We start from the raw sequence: 26,476 nt of genomic DNA, 5'->3' as shown, positions 1-26,476 counted from the left end.
GCAAGAGCGATATCATTGATATATACAGAGAAAAGAATTGAACATTGTGGCACCCCCATAGAGACTGCCAGAGGTCAAGACAACAGGCCCTCCATTTTGACACACTGAACTCTATCTGAGAAGTATTTGGTGACCCAAACAAGCCTGTCATTTGAGAAACCAAGGCTATTGAGTCTGCCGATAAGAATGCTGTGATTGACAGAGTCAAAAGCCTTGGACAGGTTGATGAAGACGGCTGCACAGTGCTGTCTTTATTGATGGCGGTTATGATATCGTTTAGGACCTTGAGCGTGGCTGAGGTGCACCCATGACCAGCTCGGAAACCAGATGGCATAGCGGAGAGGGTACGGTGGGATTCGAAATGGTCCATGATCTGTTTATTAACTTGGCTTTCGAAGACTTTAGAAAGGCAGGGCAGGATGGATATAGGTCTGTAACAGTTTGGGTCTAGAGAACATCTAGAGAACATCAGAACATCAGCTATCTGGATTTGGCTGAAGGAATTGTGGGGGGAGGGGGCTTGAGCAAGTTGCTGCGGGGGGTGCAGAGCAACAGCAACTGCCTAGCTTCTGATGGAGGTTCCAGTTATAAGGTATAAAAAAAAATAGCAGATCCGTACCACATTGGGCGAGGCATGTTGCAGGAAAGTATATTTAGTTTGTAGGTGGAAAGTGAGATTAAAATATGATTGAAAAAAATACGAAAAATAAATAAATATTTACAGACTATTAACATGGGACAAGACAAACACACGTCCAACTGCTACACCATCTTGGAATCTGGATTTACAAACTACAAGCCACTAAGTACACAGGGTTTAAAATCCCTAAAGGCGATGTCCACACATTTATTAGTATAATAAAAAAAATCCATCAAAATCTGTCAATTTAAACTAAAGATATGTTTTTTTTTGTTGCATTGATGCGTCTCAATTCACCGCATCTGCCAATGGAGGCCTTCCGCAACTACAGTGAAAGGTGTCTGAGCTATAGCGGAGTTTGTCAGACCATGAGACATCTACAGTGAAAGGTGTCTGAGCTATAGCGGAGTTTGTCAGACCATGAGACATCTACAGTGAAAGGTGTCTGAGCTATAGCGGTGTTTGTCAGACCATGAGACATCTACAGTGAAAGGTGTCTGAGCTATAGCGGTGTTTGTCAGACCATGAGACATCTACAGTGAAAGGTGTCTGAGCTATAGCGGTGTTTGTCAGACCATGAGACATCCTGAAAATCGGTCTTATCACGGAAACTATAAGGGCACAATGTGGAACCCAAATGCAGACACAGGAGGCAGATGGTTGAGCTCTGATATTAGCAAAAGGGGGAGGCAAAAGGCAGGTCGAGGACAAGCGAGCATTCATAAACCAGGTCAGATTCCAAACAGTACCAGGCGATAGGCAGGCTCGAGGTCAGGCAGGCGGGTTCGATGTCAGGACAGACAAGGGTCAAAACCAGGAGGGCTAGGGAAAAACAGAGACTGGGAAAGATGGGAGCTAGGAAAAACGCTGGTTGACTTGGCAAAACAAGACAAACTGGCACAGAGAGACATGAAACACAGGGATAAATACACCAGGGATAAATACACCAGGGATAAAAAGAGACACCTGGAGGTGGGTGGAGACAAGCACAAGGACAGGTGAAACAGATCAGGGCGTGACAGAAATGTCTGTGGTGTCCACAAGGTTTGGCCTACAAACTAATATGACCCCTCTATGGAACATGTACATGTTGGTTATTTTGCTCTAGGACGCCCACAAGCCTCGCAAGACTCATCTGAAGGTAGCCCTGTACCAGTTAAAAATGAATGGAAGTACTGTATTGGCTGTATAGATGTAGTTTAGTGCCAAAATGTTTTTAAAAAATGGGTTAAAAAAACCAGAAATAAAGATCCTGATCCTTCTTATGTCTCTCAGATATGTGACAAACACATAAATCAAACTTCCTTTTGGTTTATTTTTGACTATGTATGAATCTGTTATTCACTGCGTTTCTATGGGCTACTAGCAGTAAGGCCAATTTCAATGTTTCATCAAAAAAAATTGAAAAAAAACTAAAGGGGTCCTAAAATTGCAAATCAAATATCTAAATGATCTGTTGTATTACCATCTTAAAACAATTTCATATGTTAGTTTAGTTTAGACCCAGTGGGACTTAGCCCCCAATTACAGTGTTTACTCCTGAGTTACAGATTATACATATTGCAGCAAGCTAATAAAATGTGCAAACTGGGCAAGCTTGAAATGAAATGAAAATACAACATACTACCTTAATTATTATTCAGATATTGTCCCTTGTAGAACAACATTTTACCTCAGCAAAACTTAACTTCACTCAAAATATCATAACAATATCAATATTGTTGTAAGAATGATACTGTAATTTAGATTTTACGATGTCAGTGGAAAACAACTATATAGTTAGTTTCAAAATATATTTATTGTGATTGTGGAGGCCAGGTCATCTGATGCAGCACTCCATCACTCTCCTTCTTGGTCAAATAGCCCTTACACAGCCTGGAGGTGTGTTGGGTTATTGCCCTTTTGAAAAACCAATGATAGTCCCACTAAGCGTAAACCAGGTGGGACGGCGTGCTGTTGCCCTTGAATTCTAAATAAATCACTGACAGTGTCACCAGCAAAGCACCCACACACCATCTCACCTCCTCCTCCATGCTTCACGGTGGGAACCACACATGCGGAGATCATCCATTCACATATTCTGCGTCTAAAAAAGACAGTGGTTAGAACCAAAAATCTCAAATTTGAACAGATTTCCACTGGTCTAATGTCCATTGCTCATGTTTCTTGGCCCAAGCAAGTTCCCTCTTATTATTGGTGTCCTTTAGTAGTGGTTTCTTTGCAGCAATTCGACCATGAAGGCCTGATTAATGCAGTCTCCTCTGAACAGTTGATGTTGAGATGTGTCTGTTAATTGAACTCTGTGAAACAGTTATTTGGGCTGCAATTTCTGAGGCTGGTAACTCTAATGAACGTATCCTCAGCAGCAGAGGTAACGCTGGGTCGTCCTTTCCTGTGGCGGTACTCATGAGAGCCTTTATAATCATAGCGCTTGATGGTTTTTGCGACTGCGCTTGAAGAAACGTTCAAGTTCTTGAAATCTTTTGTCTTAATTTATTGATAGATGGTCATTTCTCTTTGCTCATTTGAGCTGTTCTTGCCATGATATGGACTTGATCTTTTACCAAATAGGTTTATATTCTGTATACCACCCCTACCTTGTCACAACACAAGTGACTGGCTCAAACGCTGTAACGTGTACGCTGGGAGTCGGGAAGAAAGTTCAGGGAGTGACATTAATAATAAATAACACAAGGAACAAAACAAGAAACACGAGTAGAGTACAGACATGAAACAACGGAACAGAAACAATAACCCCTAGGAAAAATAACCAAAAGGAGTGACATATATAAGGAAGTTAATCAGGTAGGTGATTGAGTCCAGGTGAGTCTGATGAGGCGCTGAAGCGCATAATGATGGTGACAGGTGTGTGTAATAATGAGCAGCCTGACGACCTCGAGCACCGGAGAGTGCATGTGACAAACACATCAAGAAGGAAAGAAATTCCACAAACTAACTTTTAACAAGGCACTCCTGTTAATTGAAATTCATTCCAGGTGACTACCTCATGAAGCTGGTTGAGAGAATGCCAAGAGTGTGCAAAGCTGTCATCAAGGCAAAGGGTGGCTATATGTTTAACACTTTTTTGGTTACTCCCTGATTCCATATGTGTTATTTCATAATTTTGATGTCTTCACTATTATTCTACAACGTACTGTAGAAGATAGTGAAAATTAAGAAAAACCCTAGAATGAGTAGGTGTGTCCAAACTTTTGACTGGTACTGTATATTTTTAAAATAAAACGTTTTTTACTAGCACTGACTTTTTGGATATCTACTTTGTTGAAGGAAAATGTACTTGTTACAATTGTGGTATGTTGTTGTCTCACCTAGCTATCATAAAATGAATGCACTAATGTAAGTCACTCTGGATAAGAGTGTTTGCTAAATTACTAAAATGTAAATATGTAAATGTACAACATTTGGTGAATCCAGATTGTTATGATATTCAGTCCATTTTCCACTTCCACACCCCACCCCTAGATGTCATCAGCAACCAGGTCACATGCTGAGTTCTGCCAGCAAGTTAAGGCGATAAATGAGATGATTGCTCACACACAACATTGACTTGAAATTTAAATCACACTATAACACTAAACTTCCGCGATACGGATTAAATAGAGCCCACAAACATCAATGAACAAACGGTTTGGTCTGGACGACTAGAGTCAAGACTGAGCTAGCCGTGGACCTGTCCAATTTCACTTGGTTATTATACATCTGCAAAACAGCTAGTTGTTCTATGACCAGTGCCTTTCTTTTGTATGTTGCACATGTGCCTCTGCCTGCTAATTTATTCAAACCTCTTTGTGCTTGAATGAATCACAGCTGGGTAAGGCCCCATTATCATACTATCTCCTGTACTTAACTGCTGTCCAATTACTGACACAGGCTGGAATGCCTCTATAGGTCTGAGAAAAGCTACGTTCCCATTTTCTAACCTTCATGGTGTCATGTTGTAAAACGTGATTGAAAACCTCCATGTGATAGCAGAAGATGCCAGAAGGGCAACGCAAACACAAACGGCTGGGATTCAACAATACGAGGAAGAGAACATGTTTAATATATCAAGTAGACAAATCATTTTACAATGATAGAGATGTTATGAAAAGCAACACTGTTGATTTTGTAGTGTACATCTATTTATATACATATATCTATCTATACATCTACATTTATTGTCAGATTTGAAAAACTTGTCTCTGTGTATGTATCATAAATATACCAATAGATACAGTACATGTTAGATATTCTCAGACGGAATTTGTTTTCAAGTGATCAGCTCCAAAGCTAAGTTTTACATCTTTGAGATATCATTACCAGTGAGACATTCTCAGTGTACAGTCGTGGACAAAAGTTGAGAATGACACAAATATACATTTTCACAAAGTCTGCTGCCTCAGTTTGTATGATGGCAATTTGCATACACTCCAGAATGTTATGAAGAGTGATCAGATGAATTGCAATTAATTGCAAAGTCCCTCTTTGCCATGCAAAGGAACCGAATCCCCAAAAAGCATTTCCACTACATTTCAGCCCTGCCACAAAAGGACCAGCTGACATCATGTCATTGATTCTCTCTTTAACACAGGTGTGAGTGTTGACGAGGACACGGCTGGAGATCACTCTGTCATGATTGAGTTCGAATAACAGACTGGAACCAGTACAGAGTTTGCTCAGGAATGGCAGCAGGCAGGCAGGTGTGAGTGAGGTGGTGTGAGTGCATCTGCACGCACAGTGAGGCGAAGACTTTTGGAGGATGGCCTGGTGTCAAGAAGGGCAGCTGAGAAGCCACTTCTCTCCAGGAAAAACATCAGGGACAGACTGATATTCTGCAAAAGGTACAGGGATTGGACTGCTGAGGACTGGGGTAAAGTCATTTTCTCTGATGAATCCCCTTTTCCGATTGTTTGGGGCATCCAGAAAAAAGCTTGTCCGGAGAAGACAATGTGAGCGCTACCATCAGTCCTGTGTCATGCCAACAGTAAAGCATCCCGAGACCATTCATGTGTGGGGTTGCTTTTCAGCCAAGGGAGTGGGCTCACTCACAATTTTGCCTAAGAACACAGCCATGAATAAAGAATGGTACCAACACGTCCTCCAAGAGCAACTTCTCCCAACCATCCAGGAACAGTTTGGTGATGAACAATGCCTTTTCCAGCATGATGGAGCACCTTGCCATAAGGCAAAAGTGATAACTAAGTGGCTCGGGTAACAAAACATTGATATTTTGGGTCCATGGCCAGGAAACTCCCCAGACCTTAATCCCATTGAGAACTTGTGGTCAATCCTGAAGAGGCGGGTGAACAATTAAAAACCCACAAATTCTGACAAACTCCAAGCATTGATTATGCAAGAATGGTCTGCCATCCTTCAGGATGTGGCCCAGAAGTTAACTGACAGCATGCCAGGGCAGATTGCAGAGGTCTTGAAATAGAAGGGTCAACACTACAAATATTGACTCTTTGCATCAACTTCATGCAATTGTCAATAAAAGCCTTTGACACTTATGAAATGTTTGTAATTATACTTCAGTATTCCATATTAACATCTGACAAAAATATCTAAAGACACTGAAGCAGCAAACTTTGTGAAAATTTATATTTGTGTCATTCTCAAAACTTTTGGCCACGACTGTAGTGTGGGATGCACTTGACAATCATGTTCTAACCCCTCTTAAAATGGAGGTGCATAGTTCCTTTCAACACTAATCACTACCACTTTTGTATCCTTTATATCAATAAATAATATGAATGATTATTCACAAAATATACAGTAAATCCAGTGCTTTGACACTTAAAGGTAGACGCGGCTACAGTATATGGTTACCACAAAGAGCAAGCGACTTCCAACAAAAACAAAGACTGTGTGAAGCGAGAGGCTGCACGCCTCCGCATTTGTTGCCATGCAGCTACTGTATTATGTTACAGGAGAGATATGTGAACTCCCATACACATGTGCAGATGCCAGTATCTGTGTTGGTGCTGACGAGGGCAGCCTCTTGCCTCATTCTCTCTGCAATATCTCTGGCCACAGTGGTGATCGTGATCCAAAAGGTTAAATAAAAACACATCACATCATATTGCTGTGTCTCAGTGGTTGTTGTGGAGCTTACAACATCTTATGTAGGACTTGACACATACAGAAAGAATGCCCCAATTCACTACAATGCTAAGAAACTTCTCAAGAGGAATAACCATTTCGTACGCTTTCTAGGCTACTGTCAATTGAACATTATAAGGTGGTTTCATTATGGGGTGGTTTCCTGGAAACAGATTAAGCCTAGTCCTGGACTAAAAAGCAGGCTCAATGGAGAATGTTCATTGAAAAATATTTCTAATCTGTTTCCGGGAAACCACACTTATGGATAACAAAAGCTTAAAGGACCATCTGGAGTTGCTACATCCATTTTTGGACTAAATTGATGATATAGCTATTGAATCTTAAATAATATAACTCATAAATGCTTAAAGAGCTTAGTTCAACTCTCTTACCTCAGTAGAACCTAAAATGTTTGTATACAAAGACAATGTAAACAAACACTGTATAGCTTCAAAACACAGTTAAATCTATAATTTTGATCTCATGGATGATCAGTCATTGCATCCATAGCTCTGTCTATGAATTTGAGTGTAGTTATAGTTCTCAAGCCCCGTCCCATTAGCTGTTTTGTTATTTGTTATTGTTTGAACTCCGGATGTGCCCTTTAAAGCCTGCTTTACACAGTCACAGAGAATGAAGGATTTTTATTAAAAAAGATCCAACCTGACCGCAATTCTATCATATCCTGCAGCAGTATTTGATTATCACGAAAATGCTGCCCCTGCCAAGGCAGCAATAGCTAATCTGTGTTTTGGACAGATATAACAAATGATGTGTTTCATATGACTGTTTAACAACCCTGTTAGAACATTTGAGCATCGTTATTACTATTCTCTGTGGTTTTCTCCCTCACATTTCTGTGGCGATAATATCCTCATAGTGTAACCCTGAGCTGTGGATGTCCACGTCAAACTCCGGTCGACTCTCTAGCTCTGCTGTGAGCTCCTGCAGGATCCTCTTCAGGTCTTGGTTCTTCTTGTGCATCTGCAGATAGTTGAGCTGAAGCTGCTTCTGGTACTTGATGACTCTGTCCTTCTCCCTGTTCCACGTCTGTCTCTCATGCTCAAAGCTGTTTGACAGCCTCTCCTGAGTCTCTCTCTCTTCCCTGAGCTCCACTTTCAGTTTCTTCACCTCTCTCTGGAGGGAGTCAGTGCTCATGCTCCCTCCAGTGCCCCCACTCTGGTCTGACCTCTCCTGGGCCTCCAGTTTGGCCTTTTGCTGCTGCCTATGTTCTTTTGCCAGGGCCAGGTCCTTTTTCATTTCATTGATGTCTGTCTCCAGTATGTCCACCTTTGCTCTTAGTAGATCAGCCTCGTTCTTCTTGCGCTGGAGTTCATTTTGGCATACCTGGGGTGGAATATATGAATTGTGTCATTATCAAATGCATTTTTCTATTGAACATGGAGCTCAAGCAGATAATGGCCTAGGTTTAGCATTGTCACTCACTCTTAAATGCAATTTACATTGGCTCACCACTAGTGTAGCGGCTAAAAATCAGTAAAGAAATCTATTCTGTTTGCATATCATACTTCCTCTGATTTTCTTTTAAGAAAAGTGACGTAGTACCTCCACATCCACACTGCGAGAGCGTATCTTTTCCTCTTGCAATTTGTTCTGCTTTTCCAGTGCCTCCATTTTGGACCGGGTCTCCTTCAGTGAGGCTTTGAGGCTGACGATGTCATTCAGCTTGTGAGTGACACAAGCCTGGGAGTCCCTGAGTTGCTGCTTCAGCAGTGAGATCTCCCCAGCCTTTTGGCATACCTAATAATAAATGGAAAGGGTAAAAACTGTGTTGAACTAGTGGTTGCTTTTGTCCAATACATTTTTTAAATGACATAGACCCGGGTGTTCAGTAGCTATAACTCGTTTATCCTAGTGACCTGACCAGAAAATACATTGAGCCCTAGTCACAGTCTACAATTAGCCCTGGTAAGACCATATGGACCATATGGTCAAAACTCCTGGCTCATGACACCTGCTGGCCACTTACCTCCCACTGGGTCTCCTCTAAGGTGGGGTCTAATTGGTTCTTCTCCATCTCAAACGACATCAGTTTGACCTCTATCAGGTCCTTCTCCTGGGTCATCTGGACCAGCTCATCCTGGAGCCTCTGGTTGTCCTGCTGCAGCTGGCTGACCTTCAGTTGCAAGGCCTGGTGGTTCTTCACGGCCCTCTGGGAGACCTGCCTGAGCTTGGTGGAGCACCTCTGCTTCAGGCCCTCCATCTCCTCAACACAATACCTCTGCTTCTCCTCAAACAGCTGGCACGTGTCCACCTCTTTCTCCTCAAAGCTCACCTGTAGCTCCTGCAGCTCTGTCTCACTCTCCAGCAGCCTCTGCTCCAGCAGCTCAATTAGGGACTCATCTGTGGAGATGGGTGAGCGATTACAGCCCCCCATCTCCTCCAAGAGAGGGCTAGGCTGCTGAGGTGAGGGGAGGGAGATGGTGTCCCTGTTAGCCTTCGCTGCCCCTCCATTGCTTAGAGCTGCGACCCTGGCACTGGCACTTATGCTATTTCCGTTGGTCCATGTAGAGAGGGGGGGCTGCTGGGGATGGGTCATGCCATGGCCTGTGCCTCCTGCACACTGAGTCAATGGGCCTGTGGAAGCACTGTGGCTCCCACTGGTGCTGTGAGTAGGCAGGCTGGACATTGAATCCTGCCCAGAGTCTGAGAGGGTCCCTGAAAATGTGTCCTGTTGGGGCTCCTGTGAGTCTCTGGTTCTCTCTGGGGGACTAAGGAGGTGGGTGAGGTTGTTGTGAGTCTCTGTGGAAGAGGTGCTCCTGGGGATGACTGGCTTGAAGGCTGTGGGCCGGATCAAAGCCTTGTCCATATTCTAGAGGTAGAGGAAGGAGATGGAACAAATTAAGTTGATTAGATAACATGTTGGTCTGGAGAACCAATGGAGATGTTCATGTAAGGAAATAATACTGCCAATGACTAATCCATCATTTAGTGCTGGGGGGAACAGATTATATCCACCCAGAAATGTGAGATTTGTACATGTAAACATGCAATGTATAAATATACAGAATACATGAAACTGTCATGAAAGATATGTAACATAAGATATTTCTGTCTGTGCTGTCTGGAAACACCACTAGTTTATACCCAACCTCCTCCTCCACCTTGTTGTACTGCCTGAGAAAATATGAAAAGCCCTACTCTGTGATAATAATCCCTTAGAGTCGATTGGTGCTTCAATTTAAGTAACATAATTTAAAAAATCCCCATAACATAGAGATATCTGTTATTTGGCTTTGGATGCATCTCAATCCACCACATCCGCCTGTCGCACTTCCGCATCTGTGGTGAAAGTTGACAAAGCTAGAGCGCTGTTTGTCAGAACAAAAGACATCTTCTCACAAAAATGTCTGTAGCGTAGGAACGGTTTGACCTACAAAACTATTACAAACATGAGTGTCACAGGACTCATCTGAAGGTAACCGGTACCGTCTAAAAAAATGAATGGAGGTATGAAGTTCGTTTTGTGCCAATCCCCCAAAAGGGTTAAATATATGTAAAAAAAAAATACAAACAATATTATCTGATCTTTCTTCTATCTCCTAGATATAGGACAGACACATTTCAAAACCTGAAATGATTATGATTTATTTTCGGACTGTTTATGTGTTTATGACAATTTATGAATGTGTTATACAATGTGTTTCTCTGGGCTGTAATAGTAAAGCCCAAATTCAATATTTAATCTTTTTTTTATACTTAACGGGGTCCTACATTTCAAAATCATGTAGTTAAATGATCCATACTATGACCACCTTAAAACAATTCCATAGAACGCTTAGATTTACAGGGGTTAATAATGTGTGGCACTTTTAAAGTGTGAGAGGTAAGCTTGTGGACTCCTGTCCAGCTTTGGGAGACTAGTCAAGTATCATATCACCTCCACCCTACCTGATACCCTAGACCCACTCCAAATTGGTCCACTGACGATGGAATCGCCATCACACTGCACACTGCCCTATCCCATTTGGACAAGAGGAATACCTATGTAAGAATGTTGTTCATTGACTACAGCTCAGCATTTAACACCATAGTACCCTCCAAAATCATTATTAAGCTCGTGACCCTGGGTCTCTTGACGGGCCGCCCCCCATCTCCACACCGCTGATCCTCAACACTGGGGCCCCACAAGGGTGCGTTCTCAGCCCTCTCCTGTACTCCCTGTTCACCCATGACTGTGTGGCCATGCACGCATCCAACTCAATCATCAAGTTTGCAGACGACACTACAGCGGTAGGCTTGATTACCAACAACGACGAGACGGCCTACAGGGAGGAGGTGAGGGCCCTCAGAGTGTGGGGTCAGGAAAATAACCTCTCACTCAACATAAAAAAAACAAAGAAGATGATCGTGGACTTCAGGAAACAGCAGAGGGAGCACCCCCCCATCCACATCAGTGGGACAGTAGTGCAGAGGGTGGAAAGTGTTAAGTTCCTCAGCGTACACTTCACGGGCAAACTGAAATGGTCCACCCACACAGACAGTGTGGTGAAGAAGGCGCAACAGCGCCTCTTCAACCTCAGGAGGCTGAAGAAATTTGGCTTGTCACCTAAAACCCTCACGAACTTTTACAGATGCACAATCAAGAGCATCCTGTTGGGCTATATCACCGCCTGGTATGGCAACTGCACCACCCTCAACCGCAAGGCTCTCCAGTGGGTAGTGCGGACTGCACAATGCTTCACCGGGGGCAAACTGCCTGCCCACCAGGACACCTACAGCACCTGATGTCACAGGAAGACCAAAAAGATCATCAAGCTCAACAACCACCCGAGCCACTGCCTGTTCACCCCGCTATCATCCAGAAGGCGAGGTCAGTACAGATGCATCAAGCTGGGACCGAGAGACTGAAAAACAGCTTCTATCTCAAGGCCATCAGACTGTTAAACAGCCCCCACTAACAATAATGCCACTTTAATAATGTTTATATATCCTACATTACTCATCTCATATGTACAGTGGGGAGAACAAGTATATGATACACTGCCGATTTTGCAGGTTTTCCTACTTACAAAGCATGTAGAGGTCTGTAATTTTTTTTAAATCATAGGTACACTTCAAATGTGAGAGACGGAATCTAAAACAAAAATGTGGAAAATCACATTGTATGATGTTTAAGTAATTAATTTGCATTTGATTGCATTACATAAGTATTTGATACAGAAAAGCAGAACTTAATATTTGGTACAGAAACCTTTGTTTGCAATTACAGAGATCATACGTTTCCTGTAGTTCTTGACCAGGCTTGCACACACTGCAGCAGGGATTTTGGCCCTCCAAACAGACCTTCTCCAGATCCTTCAGCTTTCGGGGCTGTCGCTGGGCAATATGGACTTTCAGCTCCCTCCAAAGATTTTCTATTGGGTTCAGGTCTGGAGACTGGCTAGGCCACTCCAGGACCTTGAGATGCTTCTTACAGAGCCACTCCTTAGTTGCCCTTGCTGTGTGTTTCGGGTCGTTGTCATGTTAGAAGACCTAGCCATGACCCATCTTCAATGCTCTTACTGAGGGAAGGAGGTTGTTGGCCAAGATCTCGCGATACATGGCCCCATCCATCCTCCCCTCATTACGGTGCAGTCGTCCTGTCCCCTTTGCAGAAAAGCATCCCCAAAGAATAATATTTCCACCTCCATACTTGACGGTTGGATGGTGTTCTTGGGGTTGTACTCATCCTTCTTCTTCCTCCAAACACGGCGAGTGGAGTTTAAACCAAAAAGCTCTATTTTTGTCTCATCAGACTACATGACCTTCTCCCATTCCTCCTTTGGATCATCCAGATGGTCATTGGCAAACTTCAGACGGGCCTGGACATGCGCTGGCTTGAGCAGGGGGACCTTGCGTGCGCTGCAGGATTTCAATCCATGACGGCGTAGTGTGTTACTAATGGTTTTCTTTGAGACTGTAGCCTCCCACGAGGTGAGATCTTGCATGGAGCCCCAGACCGAGGGTGATTGACCGTCATCTTGAACTTCTTCCATTTTCTAATAATTGCGCCAAAAGTTGTTGCCTTCTCACCAAGCTGCTTGCCTATTGTCCTGTAGCCCATCCCAGCCTTGTGCAGGTCTACAATTGTATCCCTGATTTCCTTACACAGCTCTCTGGTCTTGGCCATTGTGGAGAGGTTGGAGTCTGTTTGATTGAGTTTGTGGACAGGTGTCTTTTATACAGGAAACGAGTTCAAACAGGTGCAGTTAATACAGGTAATGAGTGGAGAACAGGAGGGCTTCTTAAAGAAAAACTAACAGGTCTGTGAGAGACGGAATTCATATTAGTTGGTAGGTGACCAAATACTTATGTCATGCAATAAAATGCAAATGAATTACTTAAAAATCATACAATGTGATTTTCTGGATTTTTGTTTTAGATTCCGTCTCTCACAGTTGAAGTGTACCTATGATAAAAATTGCAGACCTTTACATGCTTTGTAAGTAAGAAAACCTGCAAAATCGGCAGTGTATCAAATACTTGTTCTCCCCACTGTATATACTGTATTCTATACCATCTACTGCATCTTGCCTATGGCGCACGGCGATCGCTGATCTATATATTTATATGTACAAATTATTATTCATCCTTTTACAGTTGTGTGTATAAGGTAGTTGTTGTGAATTTGTTGGATTACTTGTTAGATATTACTGCATTGTCGGAACTAGAAGCACAAGCATTTTGTAACACTCACATTAACATTTGTTAACCATGTGTATCTGATGAATAAAATGTGATTTGATTTATTCAGAGAGTAGGGTTTGCATAAGAACATCACTGATGACATCTTACAAAATATCAAGCCATTGTAATATTTACTGTGATTTTCATTAATAGAATACAGCCTACCCATTCATTATTGAAGAATATAACTTATAATGCCTTCTTGAGCACACAATCATAAGGTTATATAAGGTTATTTTACTCAATTGCTTGTTTTTGCTGTCATTTTAGTCTTTGTTAACAAATACGGTATAGTTTCAAAATGTTTCCAATTGTTATTTCAATCTCTTGGACTGTCAGTCCTTTCACCTAGCTATGTCTATGGCTTTGAGTGTGGTTACGTGCTGCTGCAGTTAGGCTAAAAATACCAACTCAGAATTGGGGCTTTAGTCATCAACCTTGGAGATGGTTCAAAACAGACTGGACAACACAAGGCTTGGTGCTTCAACAGAGGTAATGTGGTTGTTTGCTATAGTACCTACTGTGCTTGTCTGATCTTGTGTTTGACGTTGTCTTACTGGTTATTAATTATACAACACAGGCATATTCAAAATGATGTTGAGCAAGTCAGAGTCTCACCTTCTCCAGTTTCCCAGACATAGGCAGCAGTTTAGGTGTCTCTCTACCGTCTGGTTCCATATCAGTAGAATGTCCCTCTCCTAAACGATCTTCTATTGGGACGCCTCTGCGGTGAGTCATCCGCGACTTCTGGCTCACCTTTAAGTAAAATAAGTCCTCACTTCTGCCTGCCTGAGAGATGTCTTTAGTGGTGTGGTTGGAAGACCCCTGAGCAAAGCTGTACTTCAGTAGGCCATCCAGGCTCCGGCCCGTTTTCCGAGGATGGCCTGCCTTCTTTAGTTTGTACTCCGTGGCCTGACGGTGCTTGCTGTGGAGACTGGGACCTGAGATGAAGCTGCTGACGCTTCCCATGGTCTCTGGGCATAGGTGAGGACAGAAGAGATGTCCTGGCAGCTTTAACGAATGCTGTTGAAGAGGTACTGGGAATGGGTGTTATACTCTTGACCCCAGGTCGGTATTGTCAATGTTTCCATCTGCAGGGAAGACATTTCGATTTCAGATGTTTTGTTATTGTTGTATTTTGTGAATGTAACTTTGTTCTATAAAAGGGATTTATTTTCTGCAACAGCCATACTGTAGACCGGCGGTAGGCCACCCTGTTCCTGGAGTGCCACTGGTACTGCAGGAATTTGTTCCAACTAGGCACCACACCTAACCAATTGAGCTAATTGATCAGTTCAATGATTGCCTAAATTCAACACACCTGGTCTTCCAGGTCGGTTAAATCAAAAACATAAAGTACCTGCTACCCTCCAGGACCAGGGTGGCCTACCCCTGCTGTAGATGTACCCTCTCTTCCTCACCCCTGCCCTGGGAGATACAAGGTCCCAGATGTTGCCAACCAGGGTCTCTAATCCTCTAGGGAACAGACCTATAGTGTATTTTCAGTTCACACTAGTTACTAATAAGCAGAGGTCTCCGAAGTGAATGATATTGCCTTTGGGCTCCCCAACCACCTGGTGTCCTTTCTTTAAGCATAATGTCCACAGGAACAAAAGCATGGTCTCAAAGGGCCAACTATAATAGTCCCATTAAGTAGTACGTAGCTGATGGCTAATCTGTTGCAAATCATTATTTCCACAGTGTGGCTGGCCTGAAAGACATGCATAGCTGTCACTGTTAATGCTCTTCATGATTAGAGCATTGTGCAAGTGCAGTTGTTAGTTTTGCACTGTTTGTCTCTCAGGAGGAGATGAAAAGATTGACAAAACATGCGCCTCTTTTGCTCATCTTATGTTTTCATAGAAAATGCAATAATAGCTATGTGGACAAGGACTAGAATCACAATGGACAAAAGAGAATACAGCCACTTGGCCACTATCCAGTACAGCATGTAAGAAAGAAAAATATATTTAGCTTCATTCAGGATGAGGATACATTCTACATGATTGTACTGTTTGGCATTGTTCCCTTACAATGCACAACTAATAGCTAGTAATAATCTAGATGTATACCTGTTCAAGTACAGAACAAATGCCAGATGCCACATGTAAACAATCTTTGACATCGTTCTTCTCCCCTCCCCCCTGCTGTCTGTCTGGTTGATGTATCTCAACTAATTCTCTCACAATCCCTTTCAAATTCTAGAATTCACCACCAGAATTCATCACAAGACTAGAAAATATTCACATTGACTTACTGCCACGGAAAATCATCCATCTAGCAGACTAACGTGCTGCAATCGGTCCAGTCCTGGAAATACCACGTAGCTGTGTTTGTGTGTCTGAGTGTGTGTGTCTGAATGAACCAATCATGCAGTGAACACATCACCACGCCAAGAGGGTACCATTCTGAGGGGGTGGGTCTTCCTCTACTGACATGTAAATTCAGCAAGGCAGGAGATGGGACCTTGGAAGCCCCCCCAGGGGATGGGGTGTACAACATGTGCTCCTTTTACACCGGCACACGCCGCTCAAGTGATTAACTCCTTTCCTCACAATGGATTCTTTACACTCCCAAACTCCCTCTGCCCCTTTTCTCCATCAACTGACTGTGTAATAACCTCCCCTCCCCTCTCTGTTCCTCCCCTCCCCCCTCTGTTCCTCCCACACTGCCCTGCACCCACTCTGAACAAACACCTCTCTGGCTGAAGAGAAAGAACCCCTCTCTTTCTTTGTCTCCTGAAGTGTGCCAGTCTTTGTGTGGACGCTTGTCTGGTAGTTGATGTACTCCTATTAAACAGACAACACCATATTTGAGTGTAAAATATATGACTACACTTTAGAATAAATGGCAAATGGTGCAGTGAGAAAAAGTGGGAAAAGTACCCAATTGTCATACTTGAGTAAAATTAAAGATACCTTTAATAGAAAATGACTCAAGTAAAAGTCACCCAGAAAAATACTACTTGAGTAAAAGTCAAATAAAAGTATTTGGTTTTAAGTATAGTTAAGTATCAAACGTAAATGTAATTGTTAAAATATACTTACGTTTTAAAAGTAAAAGTATAAGTCATTTTTAATTCCTTATATTCAGCAAACCAGACGGCACGGTTTTCATGTTTTTTTAAATGTAAGAATAGCCAGGGGCTATCTTCAACACTCAGACATCCTTTACAAATGAAACATGTTTGTTTAGTGAGTCCACCAGATCAGAGGCAGTAGGGATGACCAGGGATGTTCTCTTGATAAGTGCATGAATTTGAGTATTTGCCTGTCCTGCTAAGTACTTTTGGATGTCAGGGAAAAGTACATTATTTTCAATACTTTACACCACTGGTGCTGCTGCTGAGGGCTTTAAGCGGCTTTGAGTCGCATTCAGTGCTGCTATATCAGTTTAAGCTCGCCCACATTCTCAGCCTCTGTAGAAGTAAGCCCTTGTTTTAGACAAGCAGTCTAAATTGTTTCCAATCAAAATCTAAATTGTTTTTCATCAAGATTAAGCCTACATCATCGAAATGTATATAGATTATAAACATCCATCTGACCTTCAGGCCTTCTAGGATGACCATGATTAAGGTTTTCAGTCACTGGAGAACGATTGGGGTGGGTGGGGGTTTTGTGGCGACACTGAGAGTGGGGTTTGAAGGGAGTGATCTCTTTGAGTGAGTGTGTGTAGTGGGAAGAAGGGTTGCTGCTGGTTCCCCCAAGCCCCAGCTGACCTGCCTGACACAAAGCCCTGCCACACAGAGGACCAGCTGGCACTCAGACACCCACAGTGACACACGTAGCCAATCCATTACCTCATAGAGGCTAGAGCAGGGTCATAAAGGACAGGATTTATACCTAAAATCAAATCAAATGTTATTTGTCACATGCGCCGAATACAACAGGTGAAATGCTTACTGACAAGCCCTTAATCAACAATGTAGTTCAAGAAACAGAGTCAAGAAAATATTTGCTAAATAAACTAAAGTAAAACATAGAAAGCAACACAATAAAATAACAATAACGAGGCTATATACAGGGGTACAGGTTAGTCGAGGTAATTTGTACATGTAGGTAAAGTGACCATGCATAGATAATAAACACCGAGTAGCATCAATGTAAAAACAAAAGTGTGTGTGGGGGGGTTTCCTTAGGGGGAAAAGGCGTTGTCGTGCCCTCTTCACGACTGTCTTGATATATTTTGACCATGATAGTTTTCCAATACAGCCCCGTTGATGTGAATGGGGGTGTGTTTGGCCCTCCTTTTCCTGTGGTCCACAATCAGCTCCTTTGTCTTGCTTATGTTGAGGGAGAGGTTGTTGTCCTGGCACCACACCACCAGGTCTCTGACCTTCTCTCATCGTTGTTGCTGATCAGGTCTACCAACGTTGTGTCGTCAGCAAACTTAATGATGGTGTTGAAGTGTGTGCTTGGTCACGCAGTCGTGGGTGAAAAGGGAATAGAGGAGGGGACTAAGCGCACACCCCTGAGGGGATCAGCGTGGCATATGTGTTGTTGCCTACCCTTACCACCTAGGGACAACCCGTTAGGAAGTCCAGGATCCAGTTGCAAAGGGAGGTGTTTAGTCACAGTTCCTGACATTTAATCAGAGTAAAAGTTCCCTGTCTTAGGTCAGTTAGAATCAAAACTTTATTTTAAGAATGTGAAATGTCAGAATAATAGTAGAGAGAATTATTTATTTCAGCTTTATTTCTTTCATCACATTCCCAGTGGGTCAGAAGTTTACATACACTCAATTAGTATTTGGTAGCATTGCCTTTAAATTGTTTAACTTGGGTCAAACGTCTCAGGTAGCCTTCCACAAGCTTCCCACAATACGTTGGGTGAATTTTGGCCCATTCCTCCCGACAGAGCTGGTGTAACTGAGTCAGGTTTGTAGGCCTCCATGCTTGCACACACTTTTTCAGGTCTGCCCACAAATTTTCCATAGGATTGAGGTCAGGGCTTTGTGATGGCCACTCCAATACCTTGACTTTGTTGTCCTTAAGCCGTTTTGCCACAACTTTGGAAGTATGCTTGGGGTCATTGTCCATTTGGAAGACCCATTTGCTTTAACTTCCTGACTGACGTCTTGAGATGTTGCTTCAATATATCCACATCATTTTCCTACCTCATGATGCCATCTATTTTGTGAAGTGCACCAGTCCCTCCTGCAGCAAAGCACCCCCACAATATGATGCTGCCACCCCCGTGCTTCACCGTTGGGTATGGTGTTCTTTGGCTTGCAAGCCTCCCCCTTTTTCCTCCAAACATAACGATGGTCATTATGACCAAACAGTTCTATTTTGTTTTCATCAGACCAGAGGACATTTCTCCAAAAAGTACGATCTTTGTCCCCATTTGCAGTTGCAAACCGTAGTCTGGCTTTTTTTATGGAGGTTTTGGAGCAGTGGCTTCTTCCTTGCTGGTTATGTCGATACTGTGGATATAGATACTTTTGTACCTGTTTCCTCCAGCATCTTCACAAGGTCCTTTGCTGTTGTTCTGGGATTGATTTGCACCTTTCGCACCAAAGTATGTTAATCTCCAGGAGACAGAATGTGTCTCCTTCCTAAGTGGTATGACAGCTTCGTGGTCCCATGGTGTTTATACTTGCGTACTATTGTTTGTACAGATGAATGTGGTACCTTAAGGTGTTTGGAAATTGCTCCCAAGTATCAGCCAGACTTGTAGAGGTCTACACATTGGCTGATTTCTTTTGATTTTCCCATGATGTCAAGCAAAGAGGCACCAAGTTTAAAGGTAGACCTTGAAATAAATCCAGAGGTACACCTTCAATTGACTCAAATGATGTAAATTAGCCTATCAGAAGCTTCTAAAGCCATGACATCATTTTCTGGACATTTCCAAGCTGTTTAAAGGCACAGTCAACTTAGTGCATGTAAACTTCTGACGCACTGGAATTGTGATGCAGTGAATTGTAAGTGAAATCATCTGTCTGTAAACAATTATTGGAAAAAATACTTGTGTCATGCACAAAGTAGATGTCCTAACAGACTTGCCAAAACTATAGTTTGTTAACAAGAAATTTGTGGAATGGTTGAAAAATGAACTTTAAACCTTTTTGGGATAGGGAGCAGCATTTTCATGTTTGGATGAAAAGCATGTCCAGAGTAAACTGCCTGCTACTCAGGTCCAGTTGCTAATATATGCATATTATTAGTAGATTTGGATAGAAAGTTTCTAAAACTCTTTGAATGATGTCTGTGAGTATAACTAAACTCATATGGCAGGCAAAAACCTGAGAAAAATCCAACCAGGAAATGGGAAATCTGAGGTTTGTAGTTTTTCAACTCATTGCCCATCGAATATACAGTGTCTATCGGGTCAAATTGCACTTCCCAATGCTTCCACTAGATGTCAACAGTCTTTAGAACCTTGTTTGATGCTTCTACTGTGAAGGAGGGGGAAATGGGAACTGAATGAGTCAGTGGTCTGTCAGAGTTGCATGAGCTGGTCACGCGCATTCACATGAGAGTTAGCTTGCGTTCCATTGCATTTCTGAAGACAAAGGAATTCTCCGGATGGAACATTATTGAAGATTTATGATAAAAACATCCTAAAGATTGATTCTATACATCGTTTGACATGTTTCTACGAACTGTAATATGACTTTTATTCTGAACTTTCACCTGGACCTGCCCGCGTGTCGTGAGTTTGGATTTGTGAACTAAACGCGCTAACAAAAGGAGGTATTTGGACATAAATTATGGACTTTATCGAACAAATCAAACATTTATTGTGGAACTGGGATTCCTGGGAGTGCATTCTGATGAAGATCATCAAAGGTATGTGAATATTTATAATGCTATTCATGACTTCTGTTGACTCCAACATGGCGGATATCTGTATGGCTTGATTTGTTGTCTGAGCGCCGTACTCAGATTATTGCATGGTTTGCTTTTTCCGTAAAGTTTTTTTGAAATCGGACACAGCGGTTGCATTAAGGAGAAGTATACCTCTAATTCTTTGCAAAGCACTTGTATCTTATATTAAAGTTTATGATGACTATTTCTGTAAATTGATGTGGCTCTCTGCAAAATCACCGGATGTTTTGGAAGCAAAACATTACTGTACATAACGCGCCAATGTAAACTGAGATTCTTGGATATAAATATGCACTTTATCAAACAAAACATACATGTATTGTGTAACATGAAGTCCTACGAGTGTCATCTGATGAAGATCATCAAAGGTTAGTGATTAATTTGATCTCTATTTCTGCTTTTTGTGACTCCTCTCTTTGGCTGGAAAATGGCTGTGTGTGTTTTTGTGACATGGCTCTGACCTAACATAATCATATGTTGTGCTTTCGCTGTAAAGCCTTTTTGAAATCAGACACGATGAGTAGATTAACAAGCTTTAATTTGGTGTATTGCACTTGTGAATGTATAAAAGTTACATATTTAAAAAAAATATCTTTGAATTTCGTGCGCTGCCTTTTCAGCGGAATGTTGTCGAGACCATAAGAAGTTTTAATGACTTCAACCTAAGTGTATGTAAACTTCCGTCTTCAACTGTATTTTTATAATTAATAACTAATATCATGTATTGAAAACACCAGTCTGACTTGCTGTCCCCTCGTGGCACGTAGACTGTGAATAGGGAGAGGAGACAAGATGATCAACATTTTTAGCCTAAGGTCCTCCCAGTCATGACAAAGCCATTATGCTTAGCTCACATAAAGGGTGAGTGTGTGTGTGTGTGTGTGTGTGTGTGTGTGTGTGTGTGTGTGTGAGCCATCGAAAAGGGTAGTACATGACAGAAAAAGCATTTCCAGTGTGTGATGAGGTGAATAATTGAACATGAAGGACCCGTCTCTCTCACTGTGTAGCCTGTCAAGGATCCCCTGACATCGCTTGATATCGTCAGGGGTGGCAGGTAGCCTAGTGGTTAGAGCATTTGGCCAGTAACTAAAATGTTGCTGGATTGAATCCCTGAGCTGACAAGGTGAAAATCTGTTGTTCTACCCCTGAACAAGGCAGTTAACCCACTGTTTCCCGGTAGACTGTCAATGTAAATATGAATCTGACTTGCCTAGATATACAAAATAATCTGTTATTCATCGTGTGGAAAGTATGAGTAATCTTCTTTAAAATTAGACTGTACTTAGAATGATGTGGGAGGCAAGCATCTATCTTTCACTGTCCCTCGTTTTCCCCTGCTATCCGTCCATCCAGGCTCTGCATGCACTAGTGTGATGTCTCCTCCTTAGAGCATACAATGGGATCTAATTGGATGATCCACTTAGTACATTACTGAGGAGGCTGTGAGTAAATGACCCCTTAGCACTGAAGAGTGAATCGCACATACTTACTGCCACTGAGGGAAGAGTGAGTGTCTGTGTGTGTGTGACATCAATCAAAATGTCAACTTTATGTTTGAATATGAGGTTGCATGATTTAGCTGCCGGTGGGTATTTTGTAGGCTACCCTAAGTGTCTTTCAATCAATCATTTTGAGTGGTTGAGGAAAGGGCTTTGTGTGGATGGGGGGCAAGGTTAAATGAGTGTTGTGATGAAGTGAGGACGCACTATACTCATTAATTTAGCACTATTGTTTTTCATTGAGACAAGAACAGCCAGGCCCATTTTAATGGAGACCTTTCTCTGAAATTAGAATGCTTGCCTGAAGCGATTTCGACACTCTGAAATTAGACATTAGACTGACAAACAATCAACTTTTAGAGAGGAGGATGTCCATTCTATTCATTGTATTTCTGGGCTGCCTGCTATTTACATTGTGAAAGGCATTTGCATAAGCCTAGCAGCTGGGCTCCAAGCAAGGACAAACGTGTCTTTAATTGAGTCCAAATGGTACCCTTTACCCTTTACCCTTTACCCTTTAATGACCATGCCGCAAAACGACAAGTGCTAAAGGCTTTCTGTTTTTTTATATGCATTTCCTTATTGAGCCACGTTATCCACATTCTACATCGATGATAGTTCTCTGATGGCTGAACACTTAATGTTACTGGAAGTGCCTGGAATCTATCCAAAAATCGTTTTAGAGAGTTGTGTATGTCGTCCGTTAGATGCTACAATCAGTAGCCTCTCCGTAATCATGAAATATTTACTTCTTAGACTTTTATCTCTGAGTTGGACTAAAAATGAAATGACAGTGAAAATGTATGGCAGCAAATATGATTATTTTTAGAATTTGCATCATGCCCATGGGCCATGGCCAATTTAACCTGCATCTAAAACTGAAACTGCAGTGACCCGTTCCACTTGCGACAGAAAACAAAAAAGGGAGTAGGATTTTAAAGTAAGTAAAAGTATCTCTAGGTATCTCTCTCTTTCAATAATGTAGAACCACAGACTGAAAGCTTGTGGACCCAAAAAAAGCTGAGGCCCTTTTTAAGACAAGAAGTGACAGGAGTGTCTACTGAGATGCATTAGAGGAGGAGTACATTTAGCTCCAAACTTTAAAGAGCATTGGCCATGCTAGGTAGAAAGTTCTATATTGTTGGGGATGGTGTTACACTGGCTTAAACTCAAAGCCTTGAATCAGGGGGCAGAATACCATGTGACAGAGCTGTTAGGATTGAAGTAGAGCCAGGCCTCTTATCTGGACCAGCCATTAGTTACACAGAAGCCGTGGTTGCACCTTGCGTTAACAGGTGGTTGTCCTCATCTGATTAAGATGATCCGATCATTATCTGATCGGGATTTGTTGCATCTACACATGACTTAAAATGTGTCTCTTATCTGCCCACTGCGTCCGCATTGTGACCAAATTCCCTGGCCCCTCCCTGTATGCAAATGATTCCAACCTGTCTTAGACCTCTTGGTATGACACAAGCTGTATAAATCAACAGAAAATAGCACACTTGTATAGTCAATAGTTTTATACTCTCATCATTACAGCCTACTTTTGTTATCAAACTATTTAAGATTGGGTGTATATAGTCCCGATAACCTTGACCTTGACCTAATTCGCTATGATAATTTGATAATTCGGAACCTCAAAATGATAAACACTGGCGTAGCATGAAGCCCAGAGCTTTGGGAGCCAACTCTCCCCCCAGATTTTGGACTCCCCAGACAGCATATTAAGAAGTTAAGATTTTTTCTGGACACTTCTATAACATACCATTTACATCCGAAATACAATAAGTTGTCCTTTAAAGGTCCAATCCAGCCATTTGTATACCAATATCAAATCATTTCTGCGTAACAATTAAGTACCCTACTGTGATTTTCAAAATTAAAATGGCTTCTTTCAACAAAAATAGTTTCTTAGCAAATAGCAATTTCTCAAGCAATAGTTTTGTTAGGACTGTGGGGAGGGGGAAAGCTGTGGTTTGATATTCTTATTGGCCAAAACTCCATCCCACAAAACATGTTGAAATTTCAGGAGGACTTTTCAAACAACTCTTACACTAAAATGGAATTATCACTATTTTCACAATTTCACAGTATGGAATTATATTTAAAATACAGGTAAATCACAGTTTTACTGCACTGGGCCTTCAACTAGTGTTTAAGGTTAACACTGGCTGTTGTTTGTAAATACATGCATATTTGGGGGTGGGGCATCAATGTTGTGTTTTCATTCGCTGTGCTAAAACTATAGCAATAGCATCCCTACATTAGCATTGCTGAATCACGCCTTATATACACATGCTGTATTTGGGTATCTGGGCCAGTTATTTTGAGAGCTTCATTAGCAGGTTTTAATGGTTAGTCTGAAGACACTGCAGATGGAATATAAGAAAAGACTGTGCTGCTTTCCAAAGCCTGTCATCTCCAGTTTCTCTACACCCACACATCTTCCTGTATCCATTTTTATTCCCAGCATAAAGCTGCATGATAATGCATGGCTGAACATGTCTGTGCAGGTGCCCTGTTTATCCAATATCTAATCTTGTCACCAGACCCTGTATTTAAACCTGGCTGCAGGTTTCAACAAGTAATGTTCCCAGATGTCACAATGGTTTGACGTTATGGCAGTGTACACTAATCTCCTTGTTTGATGTACACTGGGGTGGTAGGTTGTCGGTTAAGAGAATAAGGATCTATTTCTGTGTCATGAATTGTGTCTAATGAATAAGTGATTTGATTTATTGTTATTTTATTGTCTTGCATTTTCCAGATAGAAATACAGTTGATAGATTTAGTACAGCAACACAGATGCCCCCTGCTGTAAACTGTGTCATTTGCTGTTTATTCTATTCACTATCAAAAGCTGTAGTATGTAACATTTTATTGCTACATATTATATTGATAGTTGTAGTTTCAACAACAGGACTTGATAGTGTTTAGAGGCAGTAGAAAGCTGACACCTCAGTCAGGACCAAGGTGCATGTACTCCAGAGAGTTGTTCTTTAGAAAACAAGCTAAACACCTGCACTAAAAGGATCAACTTTTCAACTCTTTAATTGTTAAAATACATGTTCTTCTTCAATCATGGACTGCATCTCCTCTGCTTACAGTTAAGAATTGCCGAATCAGAACACATCCAAATGCTTGACTTCTTTCCAATACCTTTCCATTACTTCCTAGCATGTTTGCCCTGGGCTAGTCAATATGATCTACTTGTAGCCCATCACATCCAGTTTAGCAGCCATAACATGTTGAGCCTGAGCCCTAAGAGGACCTACCTCCATTACGGAGTGCTGTGCTGCTTTCCTGGGTCTGACTCTTCCCTGTGGAGGATGGCTAGCGCTGGTGTGGTGGGAAACACAGGCGCAATGTTTCCTTTGGTGTTTATGTTTCTTTGTCCTCTCAGCCCGTATTCGTCTCTCCGTACTGTGTGTTCACTTCATCCCATCGACCAGGAAGTGAACACTGTCATCCTCCTACAGAAACACACTATTTTGCTTTCTCCCTTTTTTCCTTCTCGTTTACCTTGTTTTCTCCCACTCTCTCACTACCACTCACTCTGCCTCTTTCTTGCTCCCTCCTCCTTTCTTTTCCTCTCACTCTCCTTTCATCCTATCTCTGGAGCGATATGTCTCCCACTCTGCTTTCTTTACCTACCTACCTACCTACCTACCTCTCTCTCTCTCTCCCTCCTTCTCTCTCTCTCTCTCCCCTTCTCTCTCCTTCTCTCTCTCTCTCTCTCTCTCTCTCTCCCTCCTTCTCTCTCTCTCTCTCTCTCTCTCCCCTTCTCTCTCTCTCTCTCTCTCTCTCTCTCTCTCTCGCCTTCGCTCTCTCTCTCCCGCTCTCTCTCCTTCTCTCTCCTCTCTCTCTCTCTCTCCTTCTCTCTCCTTCTCTCTCTTACTCTCTCTCTTACTCTCTCTCTCTCTCTTACTCTCTCTCTCATTCTCTCTCTCTCTGTCTCTCCTCTCTAATTGGCACTTAGACCGACTCAGCCTAGAGGTTCTGTTATTCTATACAAACATATCATCAGCCCACTGTTCTTATTGGATGAGCACACTGTTCTTATTGGATGAGCCCACTGTTCTTATTAGATGAGCCCACTGCTCTTATTGGATGAGCCCACTGCTCTTATCGGATGAGCCCACTGTTCTTATTGGATGAGCCACTGTTCTTATTGGATGAGCCCAATGTTCTTTTTGGATGAGCCCACAGTTCTTTTTGGATGAGCCACTGTTCTTTTTGGATGAGCCCACTGTTCTTATTAGATGAGCCCACTGTTCTTGTTGAATGCCTCCACACTCTTCTAAAGCTATTCCTAGGCACGGTGTGCATGTAATTTTACCCACAGAGGCTTCAAAATGTCCAATCTCTATTGTATTACTTTATGTTTATAATAGGAGCAGGCAAATCAATCATGAGTTAACAACAACTTATTATGTAACAGCCTACACAATGTCTCTAATCATTGTACAGTTTGTGAGTATTAGGTAGACTTGTGTGATGAAAACGGGGTTGGTTATATATGAAAGATAAATTCTGACAATGCTCGGGAGCTGATGCTATGACTCATCCTCTGTGTCTCCTGGTCTTAGCACTCAGTGTTCAACTCCTGAGGATTAAACCTGCTTCACTGTGTCTCCCTGGTCTTAACGCTCAGTGTTCAGCTCCTGAGGATTAAACCTGCTTCACTGTGTCTCCCTGGTCTTAACGCTC

General features: G+C 42.2%; 1 protein-coding gene across 2 annotated transcripts; it reads right to left on the bottom strand.

The window, feature by feature from the left end:
• Positions 1-4,680: 4,680 nt before the first annotated feature.
• On the bottom strand, positions 4,681-25,500 carry LOC109873292 (leucine zipper putative tumor suppressor 1). Of its 2 annotated transcripts, XM_020464941.2 has the most exons (5): positions 25,042-25,500; positions 14,051-14,523; positions 8,733-9,575; positions 8,309-8,503; positions 4,681-8,089 (listed from the first exon to the last, which is right to left on the bottom strand). In XM_020464941.2, exons 2-5 carry the CDS (start codon positions 14,399-14,401, stop codon positions 7,592-7,594), a joined length of 1,887 nt encoding a protein of 628 aa, XP_020320530.1. In that variant the 5' UTR covers positions 14,402-14,523; positions 25,042-25,500; the 3' UTR covers positions 4,681-7,591. The 2 variants fall into 2 exon arrangements, with proteins under 2 accessions (XP_020320530.1, XP_031674478.1); XM_031818618.1 differs by lacking the exon at positions 14,051-14,523.
• Between the last annotated feature and the right edge of the window lie 976 nt (positions 25,501-26,476).

Source organism: Oncorhynchus kisutch, linkage group LG3, assembly GCF_002021735.2.
Source record: "Oncorhynchus kisutch isolate 150728-3 linkage group LG3, Okis_V2, whole genome shotgun sequence".
In the NCBI taxonomy this organism is placed as follows: Eukaryota; Metazoa; Chordata; class Actinopteri; order Salmoniformes; family Salmonidae; genus Oncorhynchus; species Oncorhynchus kisutch.
This window is presented reverse-complemented; position numbering and strand designations above follow the sequence as displayed.

Bases quoted from the DNA above. Each gene is read 5' to 3' on its own strand.
- LOC109873292 (XM_020464941.2), bottom strand. From the start codon at position 14,401: ATGGGAAGCGTCAGCAGCTTCATCTCAGGTCCCAGTCTCCACAGCAAG. The intron at 9,576-14,050 runs GTGAGACTCTGA...CTCTACCTCTAG, and splicing joins TGTCTGGGAAACTGGAGAAG to AATATGGACAAGGCTTTGAT. The intron at 8,504-8,732 runs GTAAGTGGCCAG...ATTTATTATTAG, and splicing joins TAGAGGAGACCCAGTGGGAG to GTATGCCAAAAGGCTGGGGA.